Below are 17,731 nucleotides of genomic sequence, written 5' to 3' on the forward strand. Positions count from 1 at the left end.
ACTGTCAGAAAGTGAGCTTTCGGCCAATGAGGCCTTCGCTGAAAGTAGACACACACACACACACACACACACACACACACACACACACACACACACACACACACACACACAGTGTCTCTGGCAGCTGAAGACACGCTGCCTCGTGTTTGTATTGGTAATGTTGTAACACCAAAAATGCACATAAAATACCTTTTGCACAATCCAAAATTTTTCGCCGTTTGATATCTGTTGATAACTTGTACTGTGCTTCTAATTCTGAATCTGTAGGCTTTGTTACACAAACTATACTCAATACGTGATGGATGTGTTAGTGTATTTATTTGTGAATGTATATAATTGATTGTAATTATAATGTAAATTGCTTGGTAATAGCCAAGGGAACTTTATTTTAATATATTGATAGCAATGATGAAATGGCAGTAGCTGTACCATTGTTTATCTTTGTGTATGGGAAGTCTCTGTTGTGGTGCGAGCAGGGAGTGAACAGAGCAGCTTGAGTCATAAAGAGGACGGAAGTGTTTGTTGTGCACTCCTGCAGATGCGGTGTGCAGCTATGGTCAATGATGAGAATTAAGAGCACAGTAGGAGTGGACAGGCAGAGGAAGCTGCAGTTCTAACTATTGCCTGTCCCATAATTATCTGTGGCTCTGGAGACAACTCGTGGTTCTCAACCACCTCCAGCAGCAACAGCGGGAGCTCAGCTCCACATAGCTACAAGATAGTTAGCTACAAGATCGTCACACTGTTAACTAGTGTTGTACAGACTTTACCCAGTGGCATTTCTTTCACAAAGATTAACTTTCTTGAATAATAAACTGCAATAGTTATAACTTGTGGGGTGCCCGTGTTGTCATTCTCCTCAAGACATTATTATCAAGCATGATCCCTTTCCTTTCCAAGCAATCACACACTATCATAAGCATAAGAAAATTGATTAACTATTTACTGCCAGTTTTTGTTTGTTTGCTAATGATCAGTTTCACTGCCTCAGTAACTGTTCATTATTGTATTTCATAACAGAGACTTAACTAATTTTCAATTTTGAATATTAACTTCACTCACTTAAAATAATGTAAAAGTTCACTGACAAAACTGATAATACAGCACAAATTAAAAGTGCAAAATTTCATTTATTGTGTATTCAGCTTAGTGAGTGGCTTCTGCTGGCTTGGTGCGTGTCTCGTTGTTATCATGTTAAAAGAAAATTGCTTGCCTTTTCCAAATTTTGCATTATGTTGCACTTAGGTTACTGAAAGTCAATTTTTTGCATAACAAAGTTTCAGTTACAGTAAATCATTTATTTAACCAGCAACTTCATTTAACTTTGCTTTCAAAATTTAGTATTCAGAATAAATAACTGTAAACTCAGTGGTTTCTGATTCATTTATTTTCTTGTAAACTGTTTTGTTGTGTAAAAACGTGACCACCTTCTGTTGCAACACCAGTGATTATTTGCTTGATTTTCTTTGCCATTACCTTTCTTATGAGTCTGGATATTCGCTGCCCTGATGGTTTGGTGACCTTTTAATTATCCCTTTTTTGCTTAATCAGTATTTTTTTAAATCTAGTTATTATTATTGTTACTAGCCTGTGTGTTTAGTGAGTGATTGCACTATATTCCACCCATTTCAAAATTATTGTCAGTATTTACAGTAGGTTAAGAATAGATTCTTTCTTCAGACAGGTCTGTTGTACACTTTCCCCCTGCTAACAGGTAGTATTTTCCTTCGGTAATGATAGCCCTACTGTAAAAATTGATTAGGCATACACGATCACGGTCAATTATATCGCAATCAAGTAGGCCGATTACGAATGGGGAGGTTAGAATGTACTTTAAGTGAGGTTAGACCGTTGTCCAATTCTTTTAGCGTACAAATTCTTCCAAACCCTTCTGAGGATAGAGTCTCTTGTCCTTTCCACTATTAATGCATAGTCGTGTTCCTCCAGTGTGCATTCCAGAATGATGAGGTAGGAAATGCCACAAAAACATTTCTCAGACCATAACATTCCCTCCTCCAGCCTGGATGCTTCTGATGATCGTTGCTGGGTGTTTGCTTTCACATGTTTCATGCCATACATGCCAATGGCACATGTTTGATAGAGCATAAAATGTGAATGGCCACATGTCACCACTTAATGGATATCCAGCTACAGTATTGGCATGCAAATTCCAGCCTTCGCTGCCAATGAACAGCAGTCAGCTTGGGTGTATGAACCAGGTCCTGTTGAGGAGGTCCAATGAAGCAACATTCACTAAATTGCATTGAGGGGGCACTGTTAGTAGCCTCTCGGGTCATATGGGCAGTTATCTGCACAAAAGTCGCATGTCTATTCACGCACACATATCTCCACATCTGTCATTCACCCATTCAGCTATGGTCTGTGTTGTATCACACTTGCCCCAAGGGCAAGATTCTAAGATTCTGTTCTGAGATGTTCGTCTGATCTATTAATTAATAAGAGATCTGTTCATACAATGTTGTAATTGTTACATATGAGCAACAAAATGCACAAGAGTTATTTAAAAAGTGGTTATGTCATTTCACAGCTTGCACAGATTGGAGCTCTCTTAAAGCCCTCAACCCTCTGCAGACAGTGAAAAAGTCAAATATCACAGATCAATGGCACTGTATAGCAGGTCCACTATATCAGGAAACTTCAAGAAAGGTGACAATATGATTATAATTAAGGTTAATACTATCATAGTATCACCAGGGTGACAATTTGTGGAAGTGATACACTGTACATGCTCAGTCCAGCTACAGACAATGGATGTTACATCCCCCTCGTCCCCCTCCACCAACATCAGAGAGAGCTTTTTTTTTTTTTTTATCAGGGGTGAGGAGTAAAGGCACTGCATGCAGAGGAGGAGGGCAGATGAGAAGGGCAGATGAGGAGGGCACGCACAAAGGAAAACAGAAAGGATGAAAGACAGAAAAAATTAAGCAAATGGAGCTAAAAAAAAGAAAGAAAAAAAAGAATGAAAGAAAAAAAAAGGAAATGAAGAGGCAACGAATTGAAGGAATATGCACTAAAAGGTCAGTTGATCAATATAACAGCACTTTTGTTTAACGTGTGTCTGTATTCTATATTTTATTTCTCCTGTCACTTATGCCTATAGGTGTGTTACTAAGCAACTATCCCCAGCCGCGTTGCCAGTTGCCTACCTAATAGCTTGAAGGCGCAACAAATATTTGATTTCCAATATTCTGTGTGATTATTGACTGAATTAAAAAATTTAATATGCTGTCAAACATACTCAATAAGAGGTACAATGTTATATTAACCGTTTATCACAACAAGACAAGTGCTACAGTTAGAAACTGTGCACATGTCTTGAGGCAGCCTAACTGATGGCACACAAATACCCGGGTTTGGTTTGTCCAGTATTTGAGAGTGAGCGCACTTAGCAACTTCCAACAAACTGTAAACATAATTTCAGACCTTTTCTCACTAACATGCTTAACATCATATATATGACACATTAACTCGTTTATAATCAGCCGTTTGTAGATGTTTTATTCATGGGAGTACAATTCCTTAAAGAATCAAGGGTTTATTGGTTGTTATCTAAAAAGTAATAACTATGTATTTTAACATTTTGTCTTAACTGTTTTACACCTGTTTAAATAGGCAGTAGGCACAAAGTCACAGTCAGTCGGTACTCGGTATTCACTGTGTGATGTTCCGTGTCGGTCAGCAGTATCAACTGTTTAATGTCAGAATGTTGCGAGCTGTAGTATGTGAACAAACATCATGTAAAGTTCTCTGTCAGCACTCTATCACTGAATTATGTAGATACAGTCCTCTGTATGGAACAGTCATTGTGTGGAGCAAAAATATTAGTGCCACTTGTATGTTGGTTTAGTGATCTCTTGATCATGATCGTGATTGACAATGTTAGTAAATGTATACAAACTTAAAAATATACTCCAGTGATGTGGTGTAAAATTATTTTAAGGATCACTTAAAGGTCTCTCCAGCTGACAAATGAATTTTAATAAGGAAGCTACAGAGGAACACAATTTTCAGTTCAATAAACTTACAACTTCAGTGCTACTACTTGTCTGAAACACCAAGAAACAAGTTTGGTTTTACAAGGCACTTAATGAGCAATTCAAATTGTCTACCTAAAAGTGAAAATACAAATTTTAAACAGAAATTACAGATTACATACACCATCATCATCTTCACTTTCAGGGATTAGGCATGATGCCTATTCCAGATTACATGTGAGAGGCACTCAATAAGTAATGCAACACATTTATTTTCAAAGCCAATTTTTGTTTAAAATGAGCAAACTTTGCTGTGGGAAATCACGGAATATTCTTGCTTCAGCACCTATAGTTTCATGAAGTTCTGATAGGTGGCAGTGCTGTACATAGCCTTCAAAATGGCATCTGTAATGAAGGTGCGTTCCAAGCAGAAAGCTGTCATTTAGTTTCAGTGAATAAAGGCATTGTGAGTTGTTGGGTGAGGCATCTGCTATCATAGGAACAAGGTCATGCAAACCTGTCTGACCTACTGGGTGACGGCCAGGCATACACAGCTGTACCTCCTGCAGTGTCGGCCCATGTGAACACACTCATCTGACTGTGATTGACAAATCACAATCAAACACCTCGTCACAGAACTGTACATCTCTTTTGTTAGTGCTGACCGACTCGTCCACCAGTTGGGGTACTCAAAGGTGTGTGCCTGCTTGGTCCCTCACTGCCTAACAGAGGGACAATAAGAGGAACGAAGGACCATCTGTTAAGAGGTTGACTGTGACAATCTTTTGTCAAACATTGTCACAGGTGACAAAACATGGGTTCATCATTATGAACTGGAAACACAATGAAACAACAATCTATCTCCTCCGAAGCAAAAGTTCAAAGCCGCACCCAGTCAGTACAGTCAAGGTAGTGGACTTCTAAGTTATTCTGTTAGATGCCACTCCTCATGGTGCAACAATCGACTCTAAAAGTGTATTGTGCTACCCTCAGGAAATTGAAGAAGTGACTTCAGAGTTTCCATCTCCACAGAAATGCAAAAGAACTCATCATTGGACTGTTCTTCCTCATCCACTCACAGCCTGGATCTCCCAACTTCAGACTTCATATGAAGAATGCACTCCACAGGATGCAGTACAGAAATGATGGGGAGGTTACTGGTGCAGCAAGACGTCGGCTCGGAAGTTGACCAGTAGAGTGGTACCATTCGGGCATACAGGTCCTCCCAGTAAGGTGGCTTAACATCATCGCATTGAACAGAGATTATGTTGAAAAGTAGGCCTTTCTAGCCAAAAGAGTGGGGAATAATATGGTGTATTGGAATCCTGAATAAAACCAACTTGCTTTCAGAGAAAAAATGTATTGCACTACTTATTGAACGCCCCTCACACATAATATAAAAGTAATTTTATAGTGTTTAATGTCTTGAGAAAGTCTGGATGAAGTGCAAAGATGGGCATAGAAAGAAAATTTCAAATAAAATCAGAAATTGTGCCTAAAGAGCAACACTAATGCTTATAAACTCGTGTTAGGAAGCTGCAGCTGACATCATATCAATTATACATATTGTGAAGTTGTTTATTTCACAGAAATTACACAAAAAATAGAATTTAAAAAATGTTTCCATAAAATAAAAAGGAAGAGCAACTGTTAAAACTTCCTGCCTTAATAGCTTTCACAGTTTTTCTTCTACTAGGCAGAACACGGTATGCAACAAAGACACGAAATGGATACTGCCATTAAGCATTAAATCAAATCAGTACAATATCTGTGATTGAAAAGTGAAGCTAAAATATTAATGTAATGAGAAAAACTGTCATGATGATACAAAATATAAAACCTTCACAATTCTCTCTCCAGATAAAAATAACAGTACAAATTATGAATATAGCTGTACTGAGATGTATGGTACAATTATTTACCTTTCTCAGCTCAATTATAAAAGCTATAATCAGGTACAAATATAACAAATATTTGCTGCTCAGAGTATTTTACAAATAACAAATGAATATAACACAGTGAAATATCAAGAGACAACACATTTGATATTAAGAACTTCAACTGCGTGATTAGGAACTCCTATCACTAAAAGACATATGAATGCAATTTTGGAGATATGAAGTGCCTAAAAATATATCACTTGCACCACAACTTTGAAAACTCTAATGAAGCAGGGACCATCAACTCCCATCACATTTACCTTTCTATTAGTTGAGGATTCAATGAAATATTTAAAACTGAATTCTGAGGCAGATGAGGATCTCTAAGGTTATAATCCCCTTACTGTTTGTGGGAGACTTCAAGATTATTTAGCACTCCACCTAATAACATATATTTTTTAAATCCTCTCTCAACTGTAACTCCGATATCCACTTCTATCAGGTCTTCAGCCCGTCTGTATTTGCGAAAGCATCCTCGATCTTTCAGCTTTTGTAATGTATTCCACACTTGTTGCCTTAATGGTTCATCTCGAATGTATGTGTAGACAGAACATTCTGAGGAAGAAGAGACAGCACATTGTTAAAAAGGAGCTTTCCTCACAAGGTTATGAATTATAATGCAGAAACCAGCATGCATAGCTGAAGACATTGTTGTGAACTTTGAGGACCTGACCTAATGGCATTTGGTGACACCAACAGGTAAGTAGGACACAGCTCAGTATTCAGTTAACTTTTATGCTTAGCCAACAATCAATACTAACTTGCCAAATTGCCAGATTATTTTCGATGTCCACAACTTCATCTGCACAAGTATCATAAAGGAAAATGTAGTTATTTAAATTTAAGCATACAAAATTATGTTGGACAATAATGAACATAATTAAAAAGCATTTTGGTAAATAATGTTTGATATAGTATCATCACGAACATGAACAAACAGATTGGTCATACAGCTGACAAGGGAGGGAATTGTATTGAGCTGAAAATTAGAGAATTAGTCCTGCATTTTCATAATCAGAGCCCAAAACAGATGATTACTGCTAGCTGTACAAAATTATGATTATACAGGAACTCATTGGGATTTCATACTTGTGCAATATATCCAGTCACTACTTCTGTCTCTACTGAATTTTATTTCTGAGTCGTAAGTTTAATTGGGTTGCCAAACTTCAGTGGGCTTAGAAATTTCAGTGAAGTATATGGTAAAAGCTTTTGAAAATTTATTGTGATATATAAGTCCAAGAATATAAAAATTCAACTGGATAACTGATAAAACTATCTTGGTTTATACCTCTATTAATCCAAACTACAGTCTGTTATCTCATGATGTGTACCAATATGTTTGTGTTAATGGCACCACGGTCATTTTATGCTACTAATAACACTACTCCACAGCACTGAGAGTTATGCTTTTGTTATTTGGAGGATGTCACTGTAGACATTAGACACTATATTTTCACTGACACTGAAGTTGGAGGCATTGCGCCAGTTCATATCAAAGAAATTTTTGTTGCTCATGAGTTGACAATTGAAGCTTTTTGGTTGTTCCATTGTATTTAAGAAATGTCATTGCTTTCCCTTTTAGGAAACTCAGGGCTCCATTGAATGCTTTCAATGCTGAATGTGAATTGAAATATTCTGTTGATCCGCAACTTTTATTCATTCAGGTTTAACAGTGAGCAAGTTGCACTGGTACCCAGAAGGAATGTCATTATATTTCTGTAAACAACATTGCAAAGCAGCATGGCACAACCATATTGTTTGAGTGACAACCAGTTTCAGTTAACTAACCATCTGGTTGTCAGTTAATAAATATATCCCTTTCAGCTGTGACCCACATGAATATGCAAGTCAGTTCGTATAATTATTTTCTTGGCTTGTTTTCACTTCTCTGGCTCACACTGGCTCGAGTCAGTATTGTGGGTCTATCCCTGTTGTTACAAATGCATTTCTAGTTCCAATTGTTCATGGCATACTGCTCTACAATGAAAATTCAGTACGCCAGCGACTGTTGTTGCAACAGCAATGTAAGATATTTTCTTAGTCTTCATTATATTGTTTAAATGAATGACAGTATTAAAGTTTTCTTATCAAAAGAAATGTAATAACAACAACTGTACGCTGTTATTTGTGAGTCTCTTCAAATTATGCTTTCTATTGTGGGACACATAATAACTCTCGCTATTATATGGGTTAGTATTGTGTTTAGATTTTATCATTCATCTGCACATTCATTTGGGTATTAATTCAGAGCCAAGAAATGTTAATTTAAGTTCACTTTTATTTTAAAAGTATTTATTGTAAGAGGGATATTATTGCTTTTGCTTCTGATATCAAATGGTAAATACATTTTACCCGAAAGTGGAACACATAGTATCTTGAATGAAATGACAGACATAAGAGATCTGTCTGAAGTTGACAATGCTCATGCTGATTTCTCATTACAACTTGTAACACTGAAAATGCAGTTAAAATACCGTCTGCACCATCCAAAATTTTTGCCGTTTAATATCCATTGATAACTTGTACTGTACCTATGATTCTGAATCTGTAAGCTTTCTTACAGAACCTATACTTAATATGTAATCTAATGTAATAGTGTATTTATTTGCTTGATTGTAATTATAATGAAAATACTGTAAATTGCTGGATAATAGCCAAGGGAACTTTATTTAAATGTATCAATAGCAACAATCAAATGGCAGTAGCTGTGCCGCTGTTTATCTTTGCGTATGGAGAGTCTCCATCGCGTTGCGAGCAGAGGGGAAGCAGAGTAGCTTGAGTCATGAAAGAGTGAAGAAGTGTTTGTTGAGTGCTCCCACAGACGCAGTGTGCTCTGTGCTCGAGCCAATTTAGACACGCCTGATTTGTTAACCTGCGAGTATTGAGAATGTGATGTGGTAGGAGTGGACAGGCGGAGGAAGCTCCAATTCCAACTATTGCCTGTCCCATAATTATCCATGGCTCTGGAGACAACTTGAGGTTCTCAACCAGTAGCAGCAGTTCAGCACTGTCGTCGGTTACATTCTTTGTCATCCCCACACCTACAACACCGTAAGACTGTTAAGAAAAAATTATAAATTTATATATGCATTACCCAGACCCAGTTCTTTCACAAGATATGACTAACTTGAATAATAACCTGCAATAGTTGAAACTTGCAGGGCACCTGTGTTGTCACTGTCCTCATACATTGTTACCAAGCAGGGTCTCTTTCCTTTCCAGGCAATCACAGATTGTTGTAAAATTAGGAAAATTGACTAACTATTTATTGACAGATTGGTGTGTTTGCTAATAACCAGTTTTAGACTATATTTTCTGTCTCAGTAACTGTTCATTCTTGTATTGCATAACAGATGCTTAACTAATTTGTATTTTTGAGTATTAACTTCATTCACTTAAAGTAACTAAAAATTTCACTGGCAAAGCTAATAACTAAAGATACAGCACAAATTAAGAGTGCACAATTTCATTTACTCTGCATTTAGCTTAGCGAGTGACTTCTACTGGATTCTTATGTATTTTGTTGTTGTTATATTTAAAGTAAAATCAGATGGTCATTTGCTTAAAGGGAATTCAGTTCAATCTTTCAATAATCAAAAGGAAATTTCTTGATTTTTTTTTTCTAAATTTTGCATTATGTTACACTGAGGTTACTGAAAGTTATTATTATTATTTTACACAACAAAGATCAAGTTAAGCCAGTCATTTATTTAACCAGTAATTTCATTTAGCATTAATTTCAAAATTTAGTATTTCTGAATAAGTAACTGCAAACTCAGTGCTTTCTGATTCATTTAAGCAAATAATCACTGGCGTGGCAACAGAACATTGTCACACCTTTTTAAAATACCACAGTTCATTAAAAAAAAGGTGTGACAACCTTCTGTTGCCACGCCAGTGATTATTTGCTTAAATTTTTTTGCCATTACCTTTTTTAAGATTCTGGAGATTCATTGCCCTAGCAGGCTGGCAATAGTTTAATTGTCTGCGTTTTAGCTAATCACTGTTTTCTTTGTATTATCAGTCAATTCTGTAGAAAATATCATGTGGTACCCTCCCTGCCTCCCCCTCCGTGTGGTTTGAGCGAGACTGCACTATATTCCACCCATTTCGAAATTATGATCAGTATTTAGATTAGGTTTAGAATAGATTCTTCATTCAGAAGAGTCTGTTGTACACTTTCCTCCAACTAACTAGTGTTATTTTCGTTCAGTAACGATAGCATTACCAACTGTAAAATTTCATTAGGCATATGCGATCAGAGTCAGTTACATCACAATCCAGTAGGACGATTAGGAAGGGGAGGTTACAGAATGTCAGTGAGGGACATAAAAGAAACATCTTCAAAAGAAAGCAGTAATCTCACTGCATGTTCACAACACTGTGTGATGTCAAATGAGTCCCATGAAGTGAATCCTCAGTCTTCTAAAGCAAGGATGATGCACCAAATGTGGATATGGAGAGAGATGGATTTTGTTGAGAAGGATTTTCTTTCTCCACATGCTTCCAATACAGAGGTGAAGAACATGTTAGTTTATTTGATGCATTTTTAATATTTAACATTAGCTGAGAAGGAAAGTTGCTACTCACCATATAGCAGAGATGCTGAGTTGCGATAGGCACAACAAAAAGATTCACACAATTAAAGCTTTCGTCCATTAAGGCCTTTGTCAGCAGTAGACACACATCCACATATACACATGCACACACACACACATGCACACACACACTTGCAGACATGTCTGCAGTCTCAGAGAGCTGAAATCACACTCTGTGGTGTGAATCTTTTTGTTGTGCCTATCGCGCAGGCAAAAAGGAATACAAGCGTCTCAAAAATGAGACCGACAGGAAGTGCAAAATGGCTAAGCAGAGATGACTAGAGGACAAATGTAAGGATGTAGAGGCGCATATCACTAGGGGTAAGATAGATACTGCCTACAGGAAAATTAAAGAGTCCTTTGGAGGTAAGAGAACCACTTGCATGAATATCAAGAGCTCAGATTGAAGCCCAGTTCTAAGCAAAGAAGGGAAAACAGAAAGATGGAAGGAGTATATAGAGGGTCTATACAAGGGTGATGTTCTTGAGGACAATATTATAGAAATGGAAGAGAATGTAGACGAAGATGGTGAGCAAGATGTATGAGACAGGCGAAATACCCTCAGACTTCAAGAAGAATATAATAATCCCAATCCCAAAGAAAGAAGGTGTTGACAGATGTGAAAATTACAGAACTATCAGTTTAATAAGCCACGGCTGCAAAATACTAACTCGAATTCTTTACAGATGAATGGAAAAACTGGTAGAAGCTGACCTCAGGGAATATCAGAAATGTTGGAACACGTGAGGCAGTACTGACCCTACAACTTATCTTAGACAACACAGTAAGGAAAGGCAAACCTACATATCTAGCATTTGTAGACTTAGAGAAAGCGTTTGACAACGTTGACTGGAATACTCTCTTTCAAATTCTGAAGGTGCAGGGGTAAAATACATGGAGCGAAAGGCTATTTACAGTTTGTACAGAAACCAGATAGCAGTTATAAGAGTCGAGAGGAATGAAAGGGAAGCAGTGATTGGGAAGGTAGTGAGACAGGGTTGTAGCCTATCCCCGATGTTATTCAGTCAGTATATTGAGCAAGCAGTAAGGGAAACAAAAGAAAAATTCATAGTAGGAATTAAAATCCATGGAGCAGAAATAAAAACTTTGAGGTTCGCTGATGACATTGTAATTCTGTCAGAGACAGCAAAGGACCTGGAAGAGGAGCTGAACAGAATGGACAGTGTCTTGAAAGGAGCATAAAAGATGAACTTCAACAAAAGCAAAACGAGGAAAATGGAATTGGGTGATGCTGCGAGAATTAGATTAGGAAATGAGACGCTTAAAGTAGTAAATGAGTTTTGCTATTTTGGGAGCAAAATAACTGATGATGGTCAAAGGAGAGAGGATATAAAATGTAGACTGGCAATGGCAATGAAAGCGTTTCTGAAGAAGAGTAATTTGTTAACACTGAGTATAGATTTAAGTGTCAGGAAGTCGTTTCTGAAAGTATTTGTATGGAGTGTAGCCATGTATGGAAGTGAAATGTGGACGATAAATAGTTTGGACAAGAAGAGAATAGAAGCTTTCGAAATGTGATACTAAAGAAGAAAGTTGAAGATTAGATGGGTAGATCACATAACTAATGAGGAGGTATTGAATAGAATTGGAGAGAAGAGAAATTTGTGGCACAACTTGACTAGAAGAAGGGATAGGTTGGTAGGGCATATTCTGAGGCATCAAGGGATCACCAATTTAGTATCGGAGGGCAGCGTGGAGGGTAAAAATCGTAGAGGGAGACCAAGAGATGAATACACTAAAAAGATTCAGAAGGATGTACGTTGCAGTAGGTATGGGGAGATGAAGAAGCTTGCACAGGATAGAGTAACATGGAGAGCTGCATCAATCCAGTCTCTGGACTGAAGACCACAACAACAACATCGCGACTCAGCATCTCTGCTATATGGTGAGTAGCAACTTTACTTCTCTGGTATTGTTACATTCCTTCCTAGATTTTCCATTGCTTGATTTTTAATATTTAAGCATACACCCCATATTGGTTACATATATTTTTTAAGGTTCCAGTGGTATTGAAAAACCCTTCACAGTACTGGTCTCGGTATTTCCCTGAAGATTTTTTTTAACTTTTGTACCAGAATTCACAAATAAGTATGTATTATTATTTACAAATCATTTTGATCTTAAGCAGTTTATTGGTTTAAATTTAATAATGGGCATGATTCGATATCCTAGAACTTTAATGTATGGCAGAAAGGATTAAATGTCCCAGTACTATCCAGCAAAGAATCTCAAGACAGATTTCTTTCCCTGAGAAATAATTTTCACCTTATAGATGGTAATGCATTGAAGGAAGAAGTAATTAGAAGTGAACAAGGGAAAGTTCAACCATCTATCGATACAGTTGGGAAAGTTTTTATCAATCTACCTAGAAATCGCAAATCATATTACATCAATGAACAGGTTGTAGTGCTTCGAGAATTTCTGCATAAATGCTAGAACCACTCACCCTTCTACCATCTCGAACACATGATGTTTTAAAAATAAGTGTGAGAGAATGTACATACTGTGCGACACATGTTTGTGTGTGCAGGCTAGAAAGGAGTAACGAGCACAAGGTAGATGCGATGGTCGAACAGCATCCACAAGTGTTTACCGCTCGCGCCGTCTTGGAAGAACAAGGAGTGTTTATATATCTTAAGGTGTTTTATATAGTTGACTATTGTAATGAGAAAAAAGAAGAACAGTTGAAACATTGTTAATTATACTTCATGCGTTGGACTTGCTAGAAGCAAGACATGTTCATAAATTATGTGGTTGTAAAAACTACGTTATTGTAAATGTATTTAATCGAGTCTAATGCTAGACGAATCGGTTGACTTGCAAACATTCGAATATTTATGTGAGAAGTGGTGAATTTGTTCTTTGTGGAAGTTGAAATACAATAAGACTAAACTGAAAGTATTCTGCGAGTATCCACTTATTTCATGGGGGGGAGTCTCTTAAATTCCGTTAACCAGCAGTATTCTTTGGAGAAGAAGTTTTTAGGAGATTGACATAGCTGGCTATCCAGAAAAGAAGATCGGCTGTGCATACCATGTAAGTCAGCTGATGTGAGAGAGATGTGAATTTTGGAGGCAATACAACTTCACATCGCTTCTTATTGTCGACATCATTAAACGTGGTGACTAGTGGAAAGGACTTGCAAAAACGGGAATTCTGAGAGTAAATCGAAGCAGAAGATATGATGTGTTGCTGCAGTAACCAGATATAATAAGACAAGAGAACTGTTTCAAGGAAATGGATTCTCTCTAAAAAGTTCAAATGGTGAAAGTTAATAATCACAATAAAAGAGAAGACGTAAGGAAGATATAACATTAAAAGAAGAGAGAGAAGCCTCCGACATATTAGACTAAGAAGAAATATGATGAGAAAAATTCTCACTGGTGATGATTCAACATACGCCCACCAATGCCGATGCTGAAACCAACATTCGATGTCATTGGCACCAGTGCTGTTCACCAGCACTGATTCCGCATCTGCTCACCAATGCAATTAGAACTCTACGCCAGGTGAGCGCAAAACAATAATTATTTGAGTGTAAAGTTAAAAAGAAACTGTTGAATAATTGACTGTTAGTATAGTTATTATACTCAGTGTAGAATTTTTTTTTTATTTACAATGAGGAGCCCATCTCACCCATTTTTTGAAAAACTTCAACCAAGCCTTGCCCAAGAACTGGGAGGATTCGAAAAAGATTAAGTTTGCTGTGGGGTATCTACTAGGGCAAGCCTCAGAGTGGGGTACAGTAAACATTGAAAACTTTTCCTCTAGGGAAGATTTTCAAAAGAAGTTTAAAGAGAAGTATTGGTCAGCAAGTGCCCAGGAAAATCTGTTGTGGGACCCGAAGTATTACAGTAATATGTGGGGAACAATGAGTAAGTATTTCGACTGGCATTTAACACAAGCGAAATACTTAGATAAACCAATGAAGGAAGAGAGGTTAGTTCGAATTTTAATAATAAGATTGCCCATTTACGTAAGGAAGGATATATTATGTAGTGGGTGGAAAACGGTTGAAGAATTATTATCCTTTGTGGACACACTGGATGCCTTAAATAAGCAGCGCAATGAGAGCGTACACCAGAACGAAAATCATAATTACAAAAGGATTAGTAATAATAACTTTAAAAGACATGAGGCTAACTTAGCTAGAGTACACCAGTGTAACCAGAATAATAGTAATGATAATTATCAGAAGAAGCATCCACCTTCAAATTTAGGTCCAGTAACTTCACAGGAATTTGTGTCAAGTAATAATAGAGCAAAAAGTGGTAATGTAGTACCCTGGTTTGGTAACCAACCGGTGATTACTAGTAATGAGGAAAACATAGTGTGATCTGGATCCAGGGCTGGGGCGCAGGTCGTAGAGATACACTAGGAGGCCTGGTTTATAAGAAGTATGTTAATTTCATGGACAAAATACTGACAAAAGAATGGTTGTTACTGGAAGAACCAAACTTGACTACCAATAATCCACAAACAATAATAGTAGGAAATGTGGAGACTTTTGAAGTGAACATATTTATAGATTCTGGGAGTGAGGTGTCACTAATTTCTAGTGCGTTCTTTAACTTATTACGAGTTAAACATCACCTACCTCTGTTACTAGTAACTGGAGTTTACATGGTTGTGTAACAGGAACGAAGAGCAAAGTTGTAAAACACGAAACCCAGGTGAATTGCCACATTGGAAATAATTTGTTTCGTCATACATTGTTAATAGTAGAAAATATCAATACAGATGTATTATTTGGGTTAGATCGGCTATTAGAATTTAAAGTCATTTTAAATTTTGAGGAAAATCTTCTATGTTTTGCGAAAGGGGACAGTAGATATTGGGTACCGTTTGTGACAAACAGTTACATTGGTAAACAAACAACTGAGAGTCAATGTCTGCGATTAACAGCTACAGCACAACTGTCACCGGAGATCGATAATGTAGACCAATTAGCACATAGAATTGATATACAAAACAAAGTAAAAGAATCCCCAATATTAACCAATGCACAAAAACTAGATTTATATGGAATTCTAATGGAATATGAAGAAGTATTTTCTGATTGTCCTGGTAATATCAGCGATTACATATGCATGATTGAAATCAAAAGATGACACTCCATTTTTCTGTAAGCCATATCCAATACCAGTAAGTTTGAAAGAAGCAATTAAGGAGGAAATTGACAAAATGATTGACAACAATATAATAGAACACAGTTCTAGTGTCATGAATAACCCTTTAGTAGTAGTAAAAAAGGTTACAGGAGGTGTGCGATTAATGCTAGATGTGCATACATTGAAGAAGCATATAGAAACAAAACGAAACAGACCAATTAACATCGAAGAACTGTTATCCAAATTTGAGAAAGCAAAGTTTTTTAGCATGATGGACCTGACTGTGGGATATTGGCAAAATAAGTTACATCCTGAATCAAAGAAATAACCATGTTTCTGTATCATTTCAATGTGTTACCATTTGGACTTAATATCTCAGTCTCAGTATTTATACGTGCACTGGACGAGGCATTAGAGAGAGATTTGTTACAGGATTTAATAATATATGCAGATGATATTCTCATAATCTCAGCTACCTGGGAAGAACATTGCCTAACACTGAGTAAGACCGAGAAAAAATTTAAATAAAAAGGTATTACAATGAAATTGTCTAAGTCGCACTTTGCAAGGCAAGAGTTTAAGTTTTTAGAGCATCTTGTAGGGGTACAGGGGATTAGACTGGATCCTGAGTGCATAAAAGCTATTAAGGAATGTCCACCCTCTAAAAACGTGAGACAATTGAAGGGATTTATCGGAATGGCCGCGTACTATAGACGGTACATTAGGGGACAAGAACTAAAAGACAGAAGAATTTTGTGTTTGTTAAGAAAGGGAATACTGTGGGTCTGGGATCAAGAGGCAAATAATGTGTTTGAAAACATAAAAAGAGCACTAGTAGAAGCACCCATATTGCATCATCCTAGTATGGGCGAACCATTTAAAATTGCAACCGACACATCTGATTACGGGATCGCGGCAGAACTATTCCAAGGAGAGTGGGGTATAGATAATGTAAATCACAGATCTATAGCCACAGTTTTAATAAACATGAATTAAACTACACAGCTACTGAAAAAGAACTGTTAGCAATAGTATGGAGTATCCAAAAATTCCAAACAGTAGTATGAGTGTCAGAAATCCATATCTACACAGGTCATCAAGCTCTATCTTTTTTGATGAATAGTCGTTTGTTACATAGTAGATTAATGCAATGGATGTTGTTCCTACAAGAATATGACATTCGAATACAGTATGTAAAAGGTTCTCAGAATTTTGTACCAGACACTTTGTCCAAGTTACCTATAGGCATGGAAGAGTTAAAATGGACAGAAGGACCTGGCTTAATTTTTGCAATTAATTTTCTGACAGGAGAGTATCCACATACCAGGGTACAAGAGATGGCACAAAGAGTAACAGATAACATACATCATGATCCCTATTTTACCAAGATACTTGCTATGTGTATTAGGAATTCCTTGCCTCCTAATCAAGCAGGAATGTAGAAAATTAAGGGTCATAATTTATTTTGGAGAGATAGTATAACATCATAATGGTGGTGTTTATGCATTCCGGAGTTACAGGAAGACAAAATTGTGTGGTATGTTCATACTGGGTATGGACATTTCGGAATAAAGAAATGTATAGCTCATATGAATGAGTTCTATTACTTTAAAGGCTACGACATACAGTAGCATCTTTAATTAGGACTTGTGAAATCTGTCAGAAGGTGAAAGAGAGTAACACTCATGTTAAATACAAAATGTATGCAATCATTCCTAAGTATATATACACTCTCTTACAGCAGTGGATTTCTTTGGACCAATTCCGAAAGGTAAGGGAGGAGTGTCGTACATTTTAGTCCTCATAGGGTGTTGGTCAAAGTATGTTAAGTTGCACCCTATTAAAAAAGCAAATACACCATCAGTGATACACTGTTTGCAACAATATTTTCTGGAGGTAGGGAAACCGAAACGGTTTCTCTCCAATAATGGACCACAGTCTGTTAGTAACGATTTTAAAGAATTTTTGGCATGGGAAGGTATTCGTCAAGTGTTAATATCCAACTATAACCCATCCTCAAATCTATGTGAACGGGTAATGAACGAGATTGGAAAATTATGCCG

General features: G+C 37.0%; 1 protein-coding gene across 2 annotated transcripts in view; it reads right to left on the minus strand.

The window, feature by feature from the left end:
- Positions 1–5,557: 5,557 nt before the first annotated feature.
- LOC124776906 overlaps positions 5,558–17,731 on the minus strand; it is a 213,864-nt gene continuing 201,690 nt past the window's right edge. For both annotated transcript variants that reach the window (XM_047252121.1, XM_047252112.1), the window contains one exon: positions 5,558–6,490. In XM_047252121.1, the coding sequence (XP_047108077.1) occupies positions 6,276–6,490 (215 nt within the window). In that variant the 3' untranslated portion in view covers positions 5,558–6,275. The remainder of the gene's footprint in view (positions 6,491–17,731) is intronic.

This window comes from Schistocerca piceifrons, chromosome 1 (assembly GCF_021461385.2).
Source record: "Schistocerca piceifrons isolate TAMUIC-IGC-003096 chromosome 1, iqSchPice1.1, whole genome shotgun sequence".
Classification (NCBI taxonomy): domain Eukaryota; kingdom Metazoa; phylum Arthropoda; class Insecta; order Orthoptera; family Acrididae; genus Schistocerca; species Schistocerca piceifrons.